The 19,907-nt window shown below is 43.9% G+C and overlaps 1 protein-coding gene across 2 annotated transcripts; it reads left to right on the forward strand.

The window, feature by feature from the left end:
- Positions 1-322: 322 nt before the first annotated feature.
- Positions 323-18,475, forward strand: sfxn3 (sideroflexin 3). 2 transcript variants are annotated; one of them, XM_088917392.1, is made up of 11 exons: positions 323-443; positions 2,678-2,864; positions 4,226-4,396; positions 6,748-6,846; positions 8,878-8,953; positions 10,076-10,161; positions 10,871-10,998; positions 13,025-13,074; positions 13,648-13,697; positions 13,978-14,025; positions 15,184-18,475. In XM_088917392.1, exons 2-11 carry the CDS (start codon positions 2,701-2,703, stop codon positions 15,278-15,280), a joined length of 969 nt encoding a protein of 322 aa, XP_088773518.1. In that variant the 5' UTR covers positions 323-443; positions 2,678-2,700; the 3' UTR covers positions 15,281-18,475. The 2 variants fall into 2 exon arrangements, with proteins under 2 accessions (XP_088773518.1, XP_088773519.1); XM_088917393.1 differs by having other exon boundaries at positions 388-439.
- Positions 18,476-19,907: the final 1,432 nt, after the last annotated feature.

Consider the following 19,907-nt stretch of genomic DNA (forward strand, 5'->3'; position numbering starts at 1 on the left):
CCTTTAGTATTTCTTCGGTTTTCATACAATAATAAATTGAGTCCTTTTTTCTAAACTATTTGTTATGACATTTTATGCAATTTCAGGAGACTGTCCAGGAATCAACTAAACAGACAAATTGCCTTTGAAACAAGGTTATCCGGCGTGCAGGGAGCCTTATAATCAGGAATTACAGTCGAACACCAGCAAACCAATGGCGGAACAGCCTGTCACACACGCCCAGACAAGACCGCCTCTGCTCTTCAGTTGCTGAAACTCCGCCTTGTCATTGGCCTCTCTGGCCGGAGTTTGACAGCTAACTGGCTGCCGGCTGTCAAGCTAGTTGGACTGGTGCGGTTGGGTGTCCGTCCGTGTGCCCCGGTTTTATCATTGAGAGGTCGGGTCTACCCGCGTCTGTGAAAGGAGCACTGAGCTGTCGCCGAGGAGCCTGAGCTCAGGGGTTGGTACGTTTTTATACCCTGACATTAAATATATCACAACAGCGCCTGCGTGCGCTCCTGCTCGGCGTTTATTCATTTTAGTTGCTCGGCTCAGATGGATGGCCGCGTTGTGCCACTGAAGTATCAGCGCATTTTCGTGCCTTTGGGATTTTTCGGAAATGAAAGAGCCGTCAGAGTATTTCGATCTTCATAAGAAGACTTCCGCCCTTTATCAGTTCAAACTATGGAAAGATGAATTAGCGCGCACGTTTTATGAAGCGAGCGCCGTCTGAGCTGATATTAACATCTCGCCGGTATTATTTTTCTAGTGCTGTCCGCGGTACCTGTTATCCTCGTTTCCTAGCTGTGCATCGACACCCCGTTGTCACGCTTCTGCAGCGCAAAGCGCAGAAGAGTGGTTTCGCTTTTCTGTTCCATGCAGGGGTTATTAGCGAGGCCTCACACAGCGCAAAGCTCAGTGTCATTCTGCGTGTCTGTAGTTCGTCAGCACCGTCTTTACAAGTCCGGCTGAAGACCGGGAGTTACGCGCAAAGTGCGCAAAGGTCTAAGCTTTTTAAGTTAATTTCAACAAATGTAGTTAAGGCAGTGAGTAACGTAAAAACAACAGACGTCTCAATTGCTTTAATGTACAGTACACATACTGTATCAATGGGATGACAGAACAAGGAAATTTGATAGAAACATGCAAGACTAATGTCACGGCAAAAACTGCGACCGTTGCTGATAACTGGGCTCCAGTTTCATTTTCACATTTTCACATCAACCAAACGGCTTTTAACACACTTTAAACAAGCAACTAAGCTCTTAAGTGAAAGACTTTTGTTTCTCGAGTATGTGAGATGTCCTTGCCTCTGAAGGTGCTGGGGACTAAGAGAAGTAGTGAATTAGGTGGGACTTCTCTCCATGTGGCTTTGGTTTTAAAGGATAAATAAAAGCCTCACCAGACAGGACTGGGATTAGAGATGCAATAATCCCTGATTTGATCATTTCCTGTTTCAGTGTTTAAAAAGCGTTTTGGCAGTATGAACGATATGGTGAGTCAGACACAGCGGGCTTTCTCTGCGAGAGTCTGGATCTTAAAGTCACAGAGTCCTGCTATATGAAATTGAGCGCCTCCAAATCCGGTGGAAATGTCTAGTTTTCTGACAGCATTTCCGTTCCCATGATGTACTGTAAGTATCAACCTTCTTAGTGGGTGACCATCTACATAAGGCCCTGCATAGTGGTGAAGGCCAAGCTGCCAAATGTCAGTTCTGTCTTGCTGTTGCAGTTTACGACTAGACTGGTTTATGGATAAGACTCCTATTGCACAGCAACTTGTTCCGTTTCGGGAGTTGTGTGAGGAACAGAGTGTTACAGTGAATAGCACTGAGGAGAGAGTTGGAGGAAACTGCTCACTGTTATGATTGTTATGCAGTTACGCAGCATTAATTAAAATGTGGAATTTTAATTTAAACATAAAATTTAAAAAATATATTTTTTATGTAAAGCATGGACTTAATGAAGCAGAACACCAATAAAACTGATCTGCTGAGTAAATTTCATCTACAGCAGTTTGTCTTTACAAATAGGCTGAAAACCAGTTTCCAAGTTGGGAATGGAGTGGCATGGTGGCTGGACAGTTAGCTCTGCTGCCCCCCAGTTCGAGGCAGTTCTAGGGAGTAGGGATTGGTCTGATTATTTGAAATGGCCTTTTCCCCCACCGGTGCCCTGTCCAGGGCTCAGTGCTCCTGCCCTGTCCTGTCTGAAAACAGAGAGATGGCTGGAGCACTGGAATATCCCATCAGCTGTTCCGGGTCTGGCTCTGGCTCCAGAAGATAAAACCTAAATTGACTCACATGGTTATACAGTGAGAACCTTGTGTGTATCACTATAGTTACAGGCCTGTCAAAGCTACGCCTTTGTCCTCCTTTGAATAAGCAAGGTATACAGTACTTGTATCAGTATCCACAGGGTTAACCTCAAATCCCATGTCTTTTTTTGCACTAGAGCAACACATGCTCACAATATCCTGGGAAGTATTTGGTACAAATCCAATGAGACGACATGGTTAAAAAGGCAAACAAACTCTTTAGTTCTGTTTTTGGCTCATGAAACAGTTTGGGAAAACGGGCTGTCGATCACTTGGAGACGGAAAACCTGCAGCCGACGTTACGCTGGAGCAGGAAACAAGTCTGTCCGTGTTTTAAGGACAGTGAAATAGGGCTGACACAGCGCGTGGTGTTCGTGTGCTTCAGAAAGAGGCAGGTGAAGAGGAAGGATGCCCGGCGATCTGCCACTCGACATCGACATTGAGGAGCCGCGATGGGACCAGGGCACCTTCGTGGGCAGAGCCACGCACTTCTTCAACGTGACCAACCCCCTGAACGTGCTGCTGTCCAGCGACACCCTGGAGGACGCGCGGAGGACGGTGGAGAATTACAAGTGAGGCTGAGGGCGGCGGGGGTGCGGGGCAGCAGGGGCAGTACTGTACCCTGGGCAGTGGGGGCAGAAGCTCTCCAGGGGCCGGGCTGCAGGTGCCAGGGGGAAGCTGGAGTGGCACAGGCTTCTCCTGTTTCACACTATGACCTCACAGGAGCTTTCCCAGGGAACCTGTGTGGTCTGTGAACAGTGCGGGGGCTACAAGGGCTTCAAAATTGGGCCTCAAAACCTTATAATGACTTAGAATGCAGCTGTTTTATATACTAACAGGCAGAGCTGTTCCTTTCTGTAAATAGTCCTGTCCCTTGACTATCTGTGCCACATACACAAGATCAGACTTCCACAGGGTAATGAGTTTGGCTCTCCTCCATTTCATGCTTGATATTGTGTCTTTTTTAATCAACAATTTTAAAGCCTTAAGTTTTAAAGTTCCTGTTCAACAGTTACAGACACTCAAGGAGAGAATCTGGCACCTACTGTACCTAAGGGCCCTCAAGGTTGTCTGTGAAACTGTCATTCAGATTTGTGTAAAATCCTTTATCAAAAACATGCGATCACAACAAGCTGTGTGGTAGCAAAGACATTCAGGCGCCATTAACTGGCCTGTGACACGGTGATTGAGACAGCAGGCACTAATGTGTCACAGTTATGAAACCATGTGCATGCTATCACATACGGACCCTATTTGCACTTTTCACAAAGAGCCCCTGTAGTAAGTTTTGTTGTGCAACTTAAATGAATAAAAATGATAATGCAAAAAAAAAAGGATATGCAACTGTTTGCATTACCTGAAAGTGTCCCTGACTGTTTATCTGTCACCTATCTGGCCAGATGTATGACAAGGAGCACAAGAAGAGGAGGAGCAGTGAATGTCACATACTATACTGCTGCATACAGTGGTCAAACAATGGCCAATCAACTCACCCAGCCTGTTTGGTAGTTAGTAGCTAATTGATCTGATTATTTAATCCCCCTGTTTAGTGAAAAAGGCATGTGGTTGGGTAGCCTCATTCAAACTCTGCCTTAACCTCTGGAATTTATTTATGACAAATATGACTTGGCTGTGTGCAGTGCTAGTATGATACAGTATAACATTACTAATCCTTTTTAAGTGAGACACAGTATCCAGCCTGTAAGGCATTCTTCTCTCTGATATATTTTGTTCCTATTTCATCAGGAGTAAGAAGAAATCTGAAGTGCACTGTATTTGTCACTGACTGATATCAGTCAGATCAAACAAGTTATCTCACAAGCTTTGTTAACTCAGTGGACTGGCTTGAAAAGTGAAGTATTACAAAGACATAAAATGTCAGAGCTCAGAGAATGAGAAGCAGGTGGCTGATTGACGTGTGGCTTTTGTCCAGGCTGGGGATAGTGAAGCCGGGCCTGACGGAGGATGAGCTCTGGAGGGCCAAGTACATCTATGACTCCGCCTTCCACCCCGACACTGGCGAGAAGATGATCCTGATTGGACGCATGTCGGCCCAGGTGCCAATGAACATGACCATCACTGGCTGCATGCTCACCTTCTACAGGTTTCAACTTTTACCTTGTTTAAACATGTCCTGGTTGCATTTATTTCCTATTTGTTTAAAAAACAGTCAAATTGAACAAGTGCTTTCTCTCTCTGTGGCTGCAACAGGATGTACAGTACTGTACTGTATGTGTCCGCTGTGACAGACTCAGCACATACAGTCAGAGTGACAGACAGACCTTACCTTTCCCGGGTGAGCTCTTTCCAGGCTCATCTGCATATAATGATTTCTCATACTACTCACCCATTTTTCACATACAGTACGCATTAGCCCAGTTTGGAATACACAGACATGACCTCTTCCTCAGTACCACAGTATACTCTCACTACTACTGTCACCTCTCAGACGCCCTCCAGCACGACCACACAGGAGCGAAGTCCCAGTGTGGGGAACGCTTTCCACACCAACAGCTCCACCGCCGTGGCCGTAAGCCCTCCAGGATCCTCGCTCTTTCCCGTTGGTCCCCTTGGGAAGGACTGCAGGGTCCTCTTCTCGTTGATCTCGCCTCTGACTGCCCTCTGTCTCTTGACCAGTACACACACACTTCCTGTGAGCTTTCACACAGACTGTTTCTCCTTCAAACAGGGTTCATGAGAGTTTAGACAGGCTCACAGCTGCAGCTCAACAAAGCACCAGCTCCCTGCAGCTGTGACAGCCCCTGCTGACGGACTGTCGCCAGCAGTTTGATCAAAAAGCGTTCCCGATCATAGGATTATGTGATTCTCTTTACTTTCGAATTACTGCTGTAATGGGGAATATCAATGTCTTCCGCAAAGCCAGAGGGACATCTTTGGTTTTTCACTTGATTGATTTTTGAATTGGTTTTTGTTATCCTTGACTCTTCCTGTACCTAACTGAAGAGCACTCGAAGGATAGTTCGACAGGGATCGGGCACTGGTGTCACATTTGCTGGCTTTGTTGATGACGGGATTTTAAGAATGAAGAAAAACCAGTTTTTATGTCTGATGAAATCTGAAGCGTGTGGTGCACTTGTTTGCTGTGGCTGTTCCACAAAGAGTGGAAATAGCAGGGCAGTTACCTTGAGGGTAAGGGTTACAGAAGGGCCATAACTAAAAACAATGTGAACTGAGCTCAAACTTGAGTAAAAGTGATTTTCAACTTTGTTAAAGCATTTTAAGCAACATTACATTTGTTTTATTCCCTTTTTATTAAAAAGGGCAAATGTGTCTTGAAATGAGAATGGTCTTACAGGATATGAATTTTGTATGTAAGAGACTGGATATTTTGCTCAGAGATGGGGAGTCCAGTTTGAAAACTAGCTGCTGAAAAAGCACCAATAATTTGCTTGCAAACTTTGTTTCTAAATATTTTTTATTTGCGCCTCAAATTTGCTAAGCCAAATCCAGCCACACAGACTGGTCATCTACACAAATATCCGACACCTTAACTAAATGTTTTGGTGCTTGGTCTTAAATAAATAATATAGTTACATAATGTATTTACCCCTTACAGTGATGTCCCATTTTGTTGAATTGAAGAGGAGGACTGCAATGTGGAAGCAAGCAATTTCTTAATGTTCCCTGGGATGTACCGTACATTAACTTGTATGTTATAAAGATGGTCTTCAAAAAAGCTCTTACTGGAATTCTGGGGGGTCACACAGTGATGTCTACACTTCCTTATATGAGGTGAATCGTTTTAATCAAACGTGAACCCTCAAAATGAACACTTTTATGGGAGAAAGAAGTTAAATGTCAGTGAAAGAAAAATTCAAAGCAAAAATCATGACGCATATTTCTGTCTCAGTGGACCATCTTTTACGAAGTGTAGTGCTATCACCACATACAGTAGTTGTGTACTCTGTGTTGTTATAGACAGTCGTCTCATCTACTCTGATCTGCATTGCTTGTTTGTTAGGGAGATCAGGCACTTGAAATCTGGAGACTGTACAGAGCCCCTTTAGCCTAGTAATGCTGCTCAGAATAGCGCTCCAGACAGTTCTCCTGAACTTCCCAGTGGGTGGGGTGCTACTGTATTTGCAGTGCTAGTTTTGTCATGTCATGGATTTGAATAATATTCTTGTGTCGCCAGAAAGAGGCATAGGATGTTGCTTTGCTGTAGCTTCCTGAAAACAGAAGCACATTTCTTGAACACATTGAACCCATTTCAATAGGTTAAAGAGACTCTTACAGTGACACCCTGTAAGAAGTAAGATGCTGTAAGCCTAGCATGACTTGACTCATTTATCGAGCGTCTTCACTCATGCCAAAAGTGTCACAAAAGTAGAGGTGCTACAAGCCAAAATGGCAGGGCCTTTATAAAGAGTGGAAGAAGCCTGGAGGCAGATTGAAAGAGCACGATGATGCATCTCTTCCTCTCTTCTTCTGCAGGACGACACCCACTGTGGTGTTCTGGCAGTGGGTCAACCAGTCCTTCAACGCCGTTGTCAACTACACCAACCGCAGCGGAGATGCCCCCATCACTGTGAAGTAGGAGGCTATGATCCCTTCTTGCAAATGTAGCTGCTTGTTTTGTGGAAAGCCCTGCTGGCAGTCTCTCTCCCCCTCTTAAGGGTGACCTGCGACCTCCCTGCTGGGGTACATGAGCTGTTCAGTCTTAATCACCTGCATGCGGTGTCCTCCTGCTCATCTGTAATGTTCATGTCCTGCACCTTTTTAATACATAAAAGCAAAATCCTGTTCTCGGTTCAGGACTTATCTACCATCTGAGAACATCCCACTAAGAAAGAATGAGTACTTCCAGGTGAGGATTCTGTGTGGTTTTAGAACAATAACTTTGTTTCTCATCACATGCTTGCAAATAAACCTAAAGGTGTTTGTAGCACAGTTACTTGTGCTATTTGCAAAATAAATAAATAAATGGGCACCCTCACAAAACATTTGTGCTCTTGGTATAAGTTTCAGCCTTCTGAACAGCTGCAATCAAGGCCAGCATGATGCTAAGGGTTAAGTGCTCAGGCACTGAGGAGTTTGATTCACTTCCATGTTGTGCTTGGTGTTGTGTCTCAAGTGTATTATCACTGGGGAAAATGTGCTCAGCCACTGATCTCGGCTCATCCCCAGCCCAGATTCGGCTGACATCTCTCTCAGCTGTGCTTCCAGTCCCAAGCCACACAGCTGCTCCTCAACAGTGAATACCACTGCGATGCCTGTAGCAGGGAAATCCAGCACTGTAGGGGTCTGCATCACCATAAGGAACTAACATTAACAGTTTAAGCCTGGCCATCAAACTGCAGGGGATACTTTGTGTTCATGTTGTGAGTATTTTCTATGACTGACATGGTTTGAGAGTCCGATAGAGTTTATGCATGTGCTCATTTTCACACCTGGAAAAGCTCTTTAACAGTTGGACCTCAAAATGATTTCGTGCCAGTGCACTGGAGATTGGGCCACACAAACATTTCACATTGTGTTTTCATGCTGACATGATTTTTGGCCTGGTTATCATATTCAATTTTCTGTGGCTTTGTGTCCTGAAGGCCATGGCCTGGAATGACTTTAGGTGTGAGGTAAGAGAGACCTCCCAGAGCCTCTGGATGGCCTAGGTTCAAGTCCTAGATGAGGAGGTGCTGTGGTACCATTGACTTTATAAATGTAAATGAGTTTGTTCTCAAATGCTTTATCTTGTAAAATCAAGGAATAACAAAAATACCAGACACTGATAACATAAATAAAATCATTGGTTTGGTAAAGCGACCCAGACGGACAAAACGAAGCTTAAAACGTAGGTGTTCTTGAGATATTTTTACTAATTAAAATGGTATTAATAGTTACATACAGTACCTGGATATAATATTAATGGAATGGGTGTTTGCATGTAGGGGCAGCAACATCCTGTCACTGTTTCCGTTACATTAGTTTTTTACAGGACAGGGTTGTTATCCTTGTGCCCAACCTCCAACATGGAGGACCTGGCGCCTGACATGAGACAAAAACCCACTACCCTAAGATTATGAGTCTCATGCTCTACCAACAGAGCTGTTTGGGGCCACTATTAATGAAAGTATTACTTTATTTTGCTGACACTTATATAACCTATTTCACTGTAGCAGTCTGCTAGCTCAAGGGTCAAAAGCAGTCTCTCACCATGGTCTATTTATGAGTCTATTTACTCACCACTGCTGCCCACTTTATCCTCTTGCTCATTAATTTTTGCTGTGTGACAATCTCATTGATGCTTATCAAAGCACTCACAACTGTGTGTGTATGATCTTGTTTTCAGAACATTTGTATGGAAAAACGCTGTTAGAATACCAAATTTGTCTTCATCACTACAGTATGCCCACAACATGGCCTACACCGAAATGAATCAAACTGCTGTCCAACATGAGTCTCTTTACCATCTCGTCCCACTAATTTCTTCACACACTCAGTCATTCATGTCATGTTCTTGGCAAGAAGAAATGTGCATTCTGACTTGTTCAGTTTGCACACAGAGTATCCATAGCAGAGCCCTTGCAGACATACAGTAGCTAACATGTCACTTGCTGTGTTTTTCAGTCAGCTGGGGGCAGCCTACATCAGCGCCACAACAGGAGCGGTCCTCACTGCACTGGGACTGAAGTCTCTCACCAAGGTACTGCGGGGCGGACAGGCCCAGTAAGGCTTCTACACACCGCTCATACTCTCGCTTCTCGGAGGTCTCTTCTTACTGCCAAATTCAGCCACGTCCAGCTGTGTTTCCTCCTTGTTTGCAAATCCTCTGCAGCTCTTTCAAAATCATTCTTTCCGTGAGTGGGGGTGCAGTGTGGCTGCTGTGTGCTGCCCAGGTGGGGGCTGCACATCAGTGTGGATCTCTTCTATACTGCATGTGCTCTGGGATCTTGTGGGTTAAAAGCACTGTATAAATGCAGTTAATCATTGTTAAGGAATGGGTAAAGCTTTATTCCGTGCTGAAAGGAAAAGAAAAGAGACACAACGTTTCGGATGTGGAGCCTTCTTCATATCTTCATATCTTCATATCAGTGCATATCTGAAGAAGGCTCCACATCCGAAACGTTGTGTCTCTTTTCTTTTCCTTTCAGCACGGAATAAACCTTCACCTGTTCCTTTGCAGCCTACGCATGCTGATGCCGCTACCTACTTGAACTTCTTCTTTAATTATTATTAACCATTAATATAATCTGTAATATTATAACTAGCTATATTACAGGTAGAAGACAAAATAACTTAAGATAATCCCGATCAGTTACTGTATGCACGCTATTTCCATATTAGACGATACAAGATAATTTCAAGAAAATCGCTGGTAACACTTAAATTTCGAGGTTGCAAATTCCATATTAAACCTTGTATATATCTAATCTGTTAGCTGAACAGTGCATACTGTAAATAGAGCATTATTTGTCTGGTCACCACTGATTCTTAACAATGATCAGTTGCATGGTTATGAACTAAATATAAAGATTTTTAAATGCTGAATTTGGGGTTTTATAAAAGCTTTATTGACAAAGTCTTCAGGGTTAATAAATCCCCTAATCTAAGGTGCTCTGCGATCTCCAGGTACTCACTGATCCGGGAAGCCTGCATTGTTCATATACTGTATAGTTTCTACATGCGCCAGTATTTGTGGTAGTAAAGAGTATTTCAGTGGAACTGTGTGGGCCTTTTGTGGGGTCCTCTTTGACTCGCTCAGCGGAATGGCTGTCAGTGCTCTGGTGCCAACCCACACTCCTCTCCTCTCCTTTGCTCTCTCCAGCACTTTCCTCCTATAATAAGCCGCTTTGTCCCCTTCGCTGCGGTGGCCGCTGCGAACTGCATCAACATCCCTTTCATGAGACAGAGGTGAGGCTGCTGGGAAGGGTTAGAATTAGCTCATCCCTGCGCTGGCGCCCGGGATCCAGGGTGGGATTCGGCAGGGATTTTTCACACTTCCCTGTTTCTTTAGAAAAGAAAATAAGGTTTGGAATAATTTCGTCGTGATCAATCAAATGGGCAAGTCTGAGTACTTGATTGATTGATTAAAAACTCACAAGCAGTCTCGAACTTTAGAAACTTGACCGTGAGGGATCTGTAAGGCTAACTGCTTGGGCATACACAGTTGGGGGTTTTAAATGAACATCCTGGAAATCCCTTTAGAGCTCTATTGGAGCCTTTATTAGTAAAAACATTTGGTGCAGTGTGGTGTGAATGTAGTTCCCAAAGTGCTATAAGAAATCTGGAGCAGATCAGTTTTGACTTGTATTTGCAGAGAGCTCCTGCTTTTCTCCAGCTACGTATGTCAGACAGCTTGGAGAAATTATACTGTTTCTTCTTTAGTTTGCACTAAGTCCTTCATGCCCTTTCCCCTTCAATTCTAAGTTAAAATGGAGTACTGTAAAATATACCCCAGCTCCATTTAGAGAGAAGGCCCCTGTACCACTGTAGTTTGATGTGTTTAAATCCGGTGAAGCTTCACTGGGAAAATGAAGGTTTGTGGGATAAATCCCCACGATGTCAGAGGTGCAGAGGCAGGCTGACCAGGGGCAGACGTGCTCATCACTGTCTTCCTCAGGGAGCTAAAGTTTGGGATCCCAGTGACGGATGAGGAGGGGAGGCGGCTGGGAGAGTCCACCATCGCTGCCCGCCAGGCCATCGCCCAGGTGGTGGTTTCCCGGATTGGCATGGCAGTGCCTGCTATGGGTAAGAGCGCCCCCTGGGGGGCTAGTGGTGACACTGCTCTGACTAAGCACTGAAACAGAACAGGGGATTATTTGCGGAGTGTGTACCTGCCCTGGTGTAGCGGGTACAGTGCTTACAAGAGAAACCTCTTAGCATTGAGTTCAGAGTGAGGCGGATTGCTAGCAATACAACCAAGAGTGGTCATGTGACAGACCATTTCTGAATGTGCCCATTCCCTTTCCTTTAATTTTCTTGGCTTTCATGAAGGCATAATATTTGCAGTGATTTGGTGTAACCATGCCTTTATCCCAAGCGATTTTCATTTGCATCTGTTTGTACAGCTGAGTATTTTACTGGAGCTCTCTGATTGAAGGTACTAGTGTACAGCAGCAGTGCCTCACCTAGAATTTGACCCCAGAATCTTCCAGTTACAAGCCCAGAGCTCTGTCCACCGCTCCCCTAAATATATTTAACTGGCAACTGTTAATAAGTCCCATTACAGATGATTGCTGATGAGGTACCGTGATTTGGAAGGCGGGGAGTATTCAGAAAGGCCTGTTTGGACCGGCTGTGCCGGTGTCTCTGGGGACTGTGGTTTGTCTCCTCCAGTGTCGGAGCCACTGTGTCCTGCACAGGAGACTTGGTCTGTGCAGGAGCTGGATGGAGGAGTGTGCCTGCTCTGGGCCTGGTGCTCACTGTAACTGTCCTGTCCTGTCTGAGAGCAAACCCCAGTGAAACATTGTTGCTTTAGGCCTGGGCTCTCTCACCACAGCACTGCTCCCTTGCTAATTTGTGGACTCCAGTTACACCTATCACTCCTAGCACTGTAGCTATCCAGAACTCCAGCGGTTTCCCACCCCGGTCTTGGGAACTCACACACCTGCTGGCTTCTGTTCCACCTGAGCACTCAATTAAATAATTGAACCCATAATAGACTATGGTTTAAGTTTTTAATTTTCAGTTCCTCCACTTATACCAGCTAACTATATGCGACTTGTTGGTTTGGTTAAGGAATGTTTGGTTAAGAAAAAGCTCTTATGAAAGCCAGACTGGGAATTCCTGCTGTGCACTCACTAAGATACTGCTCCTTTTTTTCCTAACATAAGCAAGGCTTCCCAGTCCATAGCAAATGAAGGAGCTGGACAGTTTGCTCATAGAGGAAACTTAGGCTCAGTATTTCTGTTTCACAACACCAAGCACAGAAGGGAGCAGACCCAAACACCAAAGCTATGATGAAAGCTATGTCTTGAGCTCCAGGCAGGGCCTCATGCTGTTGATTGTGTACGGGAGGATGTTTTGACCCCATGAAGAGAGGTGTTCTGTGTCAATCAAACAGTTCCCTTGTGTTGGAGTGTACATTTGATGTGGTTGAGCTCTGTATTGTCCTTTTATGTTTGCTGGCCAGTAACTACCATCTTATGATTTTATTTTCAGGTAATTAGTGATAATTATAGTATTACTTCTAGTGGATAAACAGCATTGCTGCCTCACAGCTCAAGAAGGCTGGGTTTGATGGGTCTGTGGGGAGCTTGTTCTCCATACAGTATGCTGCTGTGGGCTTTTTCCAGTTTCCTTCCACGTTATAAAAACCTTGCACTATAGGTTTGAGTGCAAATGGCCCATTAAATTGCCCCTCTGCGACTTAGTTCCTGATCTCCCCAAAGAATGGTGCTGAGCTTCTTATCTCTTCACTTTGCCCTGTCAGGAGTGGCTGCCATGCCTCAGAAGTGAGAACTGGCTGCTGTGGTAGATCTATTGGCAATGCCATCACCACTGTGTCCGTGAATCAGGGCTCATGTGGGAGTGCCACATCAGTATGTCCCCTCCAATCCCTAAAGCACTGTAGGATCTTTTGGGGTGAAAAGTGTTATATAAAAACATGTATTATTATTATAGAAAATGAATACTGGATATTAGTTAATAATATGAACCCTGGGCCCCAGTGCTAACCAATGTTTCTTTTTGGAGAGCAATACAGTCTCTCCATCACTGAGTGCTGAATGGAGAGGCACTGAACTGAGCCTGTTTGTCTGTCCTCTGCCCCTAGCTATCCCTCCTGTCATCATGAACGCCCTGGAAAAGAAAGCCTTCATGAAGGTAAGGGGGCATGGTCTTTCTCCTCTAGATCCACTTAAAATGCCCATTCGCATTTCCCTTTAATTCTTTTAGCTCTCATGAAGGCATAAGATTAGCAGTGAAGCTGATTTTATTTTCATGTAAATAATGATAACTATTTTATTACTCAACGAAGACACTCGTGCTGTTATACACCATTTACACAGAGTTCAGGATTTTATCCTTTAATTGTTATATAATTGTATATAAGGTAGTAGTTCAGGTGGGTAGCTGCGTCAGCATGCGTAGGCTGCAAAGGAACAAGTAATAGGTTTATTCCATGCTGAAAAAAAGAAGAAAGAGAACACAACGTTTCGGCCGTGGAGCCTGGAAACAATTATATAATTGTATATAAGTAAAAGTAAAGCTGCTAAAAGCTGTTTCAAGGCAGGAAATGATGTCTGCCTGTGTACAACATCAGCTCTGAAACCTGGAACAGAAAGCAAATGCAGCTTTGTTGTTTGCTGGAGAATTTGAGAGGATTGCTGTCTTTAAAGACTGCAGGCCCAGATGGACCAGACAGTTAATGGAAGTGGGTTGTTTGATTTATTTCAGAGGTTCCCAGTGCTCAATGCTCCAGTTCAGGTTGGACTGGTGGGGCTGTGGTGAGTAAGACACTGTGTGTCAGGTGTGCAGCATGCTTGTGTTTCACAGGACAGGCTTGACAATGCTGTTAGTAATGCAGACCCTTTTCTTAAATGGCTACAGAGAACTATTATAAACAGTTCCAGTGTGAGAGGCAGCAGTGTATGCAGTCCAGTGTGAGATATGGAGGTGTGTCTGGTCCAGTGTGAAAGATAGAGGTATTTCCAGTGTGAGATATGGAGGTGTGTCCAGTCCAGTGACTCAGAACAGTCCCAGCATGTCTCTGCTCTTCTCCTGCAGCCTGGTCTTTGCCACTCCACTGTGCTGCGCCCTGTTCCCACAGAAGAGGTAGGTCGGCCTTAAATGTTGTCTATTTGCATCATACTTTTCCTTCCTTTACTTCTTTTACTATTAAGAAAAACATTCCTACATTAGCTTCTTAATTGGTATCACATTTCTTTTATTTGAAGGAGCCAGGTCTTCCTTTAAAGTAAACAACTGTGATTTTTTTTTTAAATTGTATTATGCTGCCAATGAGTAGAAAGTTTAAGACAGCTGACCACACAAGTCTGCTTGTTTGTGGTTTCCAAGGTTTTGCTGAATGATTTGTTTTGGAAAGTCAATCAGCCTAAACCCTAACACAGTCCTGTCATTGTAAGCAAACACGTTTTCAGTTCTCTTACTATAAATGATTATGTGTAGAAAAGATACTGCTGCTCTGAAAGCAGTCCAGAGAAGAGCCACCAGATTTCTGGGGTTTAACACTGATGCTGACAGGTTGAAGGAACTGACTCTCTTTAGTCTTGAACACAGAAGACCTGATACAAGTATTCAAAATCCTCTAAAATCACTGACAAATTCAACCCAGAATGAAAAATGAAAGGCAAACCAGACACAAGTGGAAACTAAGTAGAGGTGCATTTAAAACAGAGAACAGGAGACACTTCTTTACCCAGAGGGTTGTGGGAGGCTGGAACAATCTGCCCAGCCATGTCATTGAAGCAGATACCTGGCTTCCTCCAAGAACAGCTGAATGAGATCTTCAGATCAGTTAGATACTAATTACTGAACAATCTAGATGGGGCTTCTCTCATTTGCAGCTTTTATGATGTTACGTTGGAGCTGTAGTAGCTCAGATGGCAAGCGTGTTTAGCTCCTGAGCGGAAGGTCCTGGGTTCAATCCCAGGGAGGGGCAAGTGATGTAGCTTGCTCTAATTCCTTCCAGACAGTGCCCAGGTCCACTCAGCCTGCTTTCTGAATGAGTACTGGGGGTTACTCCTTCCATGGGTAATAGGCTAGCTGGAGTGTGATGTTGACCATATCACCTCCACTTCCAGTGTCAGATGGTTGAGAAAAATGGTGGCCCTTGTCCCCCATTACTTTATGGCCTACAAAAGGGGACCTTACCTACCTATGATGTTACAGTATGTTTCTTATCTTTTTCTGTTTTTCTTGGTCTGTGACATGGTTGCTGAGTGCAACTCACAGCTGTGTTTCTACTTGCAGCTCAATGAAGGTGTCCAGTCTGGAGCCTGAGCTACAGGCCAAGATCCAGGAGGTCAGCCCCCACACCAGCAGAGTCTACTTCAACAAGGGCCTGTAGGAGGGAGACTGTTGGGGGGGTGGGGGGATGTATTTGGGTAGCAGTATAAATCTGTATCTTAGTGGGCACAGGTCAGAAGTCATGAATGTATAAATATTTCCAGCCCCTTTTAATCTGGATGTCCAAAAATACTTTTAGAAACAATTTGGAAGCAAAGTATTTTGTTTTTGTAGATTTCAAAAAGAGTGGCTTGAAAAGTCCAATATGGACCATTACTGCGTACAGCAGCAATGCTGTGATGTTTTTGTCTGTTTAGACTCAGGAGATTTGCTGAACACTTTCGTAAATATGTGCACACACACAATAGACAGGGCACCCTGCGTTGGCCTTCTGTAGGTGGTTTTATTGAATGTTTGAGGAGTTCAGGTTCTGGGGGTGCTGTTTTAGTGACCAGCTCTCGGGATGCCTAGAGCACTGGGCTCTGCCGTGAGCAAATGTTTGACAGATGAGTGTATGTGTCAGTTTTAATTGTGAAGGTTTATGGTCCCTGTTTTTTCATGTATATCACTCATTCTGTGCCCCCCACAATGTGGACTTGTGATCAGTGGGTGCCCCGCAAAACCAGCGTCTGGTCATCTGCTCTTTTAGCACCGAAGAACCAAAATATACAACTTGACGTACGAAGGCTTGACTCTTACGTTGCCTGAGTAGGTTTGATGTTTAAGATGTTTGTATTTTTCTTATTGTTGAATGTCTTGAGGAGAAGCACACCCTTTCACTACAATGCACTGATCCCCAAGGCCCTTAGTGCTCCTGAACCAGGGAAGCCTCAGTGGGTGTATTTGCTCTTAGGTAGAGAAGTGACAGAGGAGCAAGGGTTCGAAGGACACGCTGCGGAGAGCACTCCGTACAGAGCAACAGTTTCCAGAGTGAAGGAGGAGACTGTTCCAGTTATATCAGCTCTCAGGACTCAGAGGAGTCTTTGACTTTGCATGGAAGGGCACTGGTCTTTGGGCAGAACAAGTTTAGCAGTGGCTTTGACTACACACCTGGAGATGTGGCTATGATCTCACCTGGGCACATTGCAATTGGTCCAAAGCTATAGAACTGACTTGTTAAATCCTAAACAGTGTTCTGTTTGCCTGCTTTAGATGTGGCGTGTTTTTACAGTAGTCAGTATGTGACATGGTTTTCAAGCCCGGGGTGTGTTTGTATGTCTGGTGAGAGCCTAAGAGGGTTTAAGAGAAGAAAAATCATTTGTTTATGAGCAGTTTAGAACAAGCTAACATTTTATTACATAGTGATGTTGTTGTAGATTATTCTTTGCTGTAGTGTCATGTTGTGTGTCAGTGATTTATGCGTACAGTATGTAGCTGTGCTTTGATAGGAAATCAGTGATGTCATTTTCTTATTAGACAAGGGTTATGAAGCTATTTTCTCTTCAAGGCGCATCCAACAGCCTAAGAAGCAGTGATATCATGTGCAATTTAGTCTGACATTTTTAGAAAATCAATTGGTCCTATTTATACTAGTGTAAAACCAACAGTACATAGATGGACATGTTCCTATTATACACAGTACATATATAACACTATATGAAATATTACAAACTGTATTGCACAGGTCAGCTCAGTATCCCTCAATTCTGCACATTTTCATCACCAACAGGCAGTAATGGAATCACAGTCTTATTTAACACTAATTCCCCTGTTAAGGAGCAACGGTATTTGTTCCTTCTAGCATGTGAGTGCAGTAAGTCCGTACTGTTTCACCTTAACCCCCTGTCTCTGCCAAGGCGTGGAAGGGGTTGTGTTGACAACGTGTCACTTAGGAGCCTCAGAACAAAGGTAAACAAGACGTTGGTTCTGAGTGAAGGAGATACAGACTGTTACAGTTCACAGCACTTTTTGTTACAGTATCTCTTTGGTAGCTCAGAGATTATGCTTTGCCTAAAATAATTTAATAATTATTCAAGGTTACATTGGTACAATAAGTTCCACTGCTCAAACTTATTTTATCCTTGCTTCTGATGTACGGAAAGCACACATAATGTTCATCTTCTTGATAATTATTATATTTGGGTATATTTTTTATTGCACTCCTAACCTGCCTGTATATAATATAGTTTAACATGCAGAGTCTACAGATACCTTGTATCCTTTTTGTTTGAAAAAAATACAGAATGAATGCAAATTTGAATTATTTGCATGTAGATTTTCTCTTTAAAAAAACTTTTAATTCTGTACTCGGTTTGCTCTACTTTCCTCCTAACTGAAACAAACCCTGTCTGAACACCTCATTTAAGACGGGGATTTTATTGCTGTTTTTCCTTTGACACTTCATTCTTCACAGTGACGTTCTTAACAGCGGAAATTCAAGAGGGCTGCTGAGTGGCTCTTTCGCCACTAGGTGGCGTTCGTTCCTAGCGCAAACGCCACCAGTCTGCTGTGAGCTGGATTCTCCAGCTCACTGCAGGCAGACGGTTGCTACAACTACAGTCGTAAGGCTGGAGTCAGTCAAGGTTGTACTTTCTGATAAGATGGGCTTTCCTCTAAGGCACGTTGACTGCGGCATGAGTGCTCTCACTGTCCTTGTTTGCCATGTGCAGCTTCAGAGTGTCCAACTTACCTAATAACTGCCCATTCCAAACTGGAATGAAAAACCATCTGGAAATCCTGAATTCAAACAAATCAAGCGCAGAATAATGCAGAATTAAAGAGCAACAGCTGGGCAAATTCAACCTGTATATGTAGAGTCTGGTTGGTAAAAGTGGAAAGAGTGCAGTATGGACTCTTAGCCAAAACATATTCACACAGAATCTCTTGTACAGTCTGATTTTTACAATTACTGCAGCTTGTGGACGGATTAGCTTCTTAACATTGAAAAGCTTCCTGAATCAACTAAAAAGGTTTGTAGGATTCACTTACAAGCAAGCACCTTTGTAGAACAGAGGTAATTAAATTCCCTTCCTGATCACCCAGTGTATTGTATGTTCCAGTATTTGTTTTCTGGGGTTAATCTCATGTTGCCAAGGACAATCACAGATTCCGCAGTCCGGGCCAAGCGAGATGGGAGCGTGTCCAGAGAAGCTCTGACTGGGCGACAGCTCGTCATCTCAAAGCGCACACTGCTGCTACCTGTCCTGCTCAGCACCCGAGCTCAAGTATGTTTTCCTCTGTATTAAACTGGAGTGTTTGCCTCGCGTTCAGGGTGTAGATTTAATGTAAGTGACAGAATAAAATGTATTTTGGAAAACTTTTCGTTCTTTGTTTTTTAAAGTTGTTCTGAAACGTGCTGAAAGGAGGAATTCTGTTCTTTCAACTGGATTACAGTTTCCATAAATGCAGATTGGAGGAAACAAGCAACAGGGTGGTGGTACCTTAGCTCCTGTTCCCCACACAAGTGCCTGGAACATTTTGGGATTGGTCGGATTTAGTTGATGAGCGTATCTGTGCTTTATTTTCAATCTTTTCTTATTCCACCCTGAATAAAGAACACACATGTTCATGCTCTGCAGATGATTTAAACAGCCCAGGGCTCCACCCACAGACCTTCAACACCAGATTTTAAAAAAAGCAGATTATTTAGACCTCAAAGAACCTGATAGGACAGCCGTGTGTATGAAGTGATAACAAAGCAATTGAAGAGTAGTTCACCCTGGACAGGTACAGTGCATGAGAAGGTTCAAAGTGCCATTGCTAAGTGCCTGGTGGTCAGTTCTGTCTACAGTTCGCGCATTCCACCACCAGGATCGTTCGTGAGCAGTACCGATCAGCTGCAAAAACAGAATGGGCAGCAATCAGACCTCTGATCTGATACTGCGTGGTTTATAGTCAGCAGTCAGGCCTTCAATATGATACTGAATGGTTTATCGTCAGCAGTCAGGCCTCAGTTGGATACTACATGGTTTGTTCTCAGCAGACAAGCCTTTGATCTGTTACTACATGATTTATGATCCACAGTCAGGCCTTCCATCTGATACTATATGGTTTATTATCAGCTGGCAGGTCTTCAAACTGATACTACTGGTTTATTATCAACAGGTCAGCCTTTAGTTTGATACTACATGGTTTATTATCAGCAGTCTGACCTTTAATTGGATATGCAGGGCTTATCATTGCAGAGAAGGGCTTTGATCTGGTAGTGCAGGGCTTACTGGTGTTTGCTGACCACATCTTCCTCATGCAGTGGGATCAGCAGCATCAATACAAAAGAAATCACAGGACCTCACAACTGGCTGGTTCTGTTGTCACTAGACCACTTGGCTTCTGGGTTCAAATGAGGTTCTTCAACCACCTGCCCACCCACACTCAGCCCCAGTTCCTCCCAGCCATGAGCTGAGATAAAGAGGGTTAGTGATGTGTAGAAACAGTTAATGGACAGCACGGATCACCAAGCTGTGGACAATACAGTAAAAGCCTCACTGTTCAACCTCTGATTAATGCTCATATTTGCCAATGCAGAGAAGGTGTTGTGGGTCATGCTGTATAAGAAAAGAAACAGGGGCTGCAGCCAGGGCTGTTCCTCATACAGCTAACATGACGGTTTTGAACATGAACATAACCAGTGCAAAGTCAAGCAACCACTGTAATGAGTTCATCATTGGTGTAGTAGGCCTAGTGAGAGGTAGTAGTTAATTGTGTGTTGTTTTTTGGAAAAACTGTTATGGATTGGTCAGACTAAAGAC

This window comes from Atractosteus spatula, chromosome 5 (genome assembly GCF_055471065.1).
Source record: "Atractosteus spatula isolate fAtrSpa1 chromosome 5, fAtrSpa1.hap1, whole genome shotgun sequence".
NCBI classification, from domain to species: domain Eukaryota; kingdom Metazoa; phylum Chordata; class Actinopteri; order Semionotiformes; family Lepisosteidae; genus Atractosteus; species Atractosteus spatula.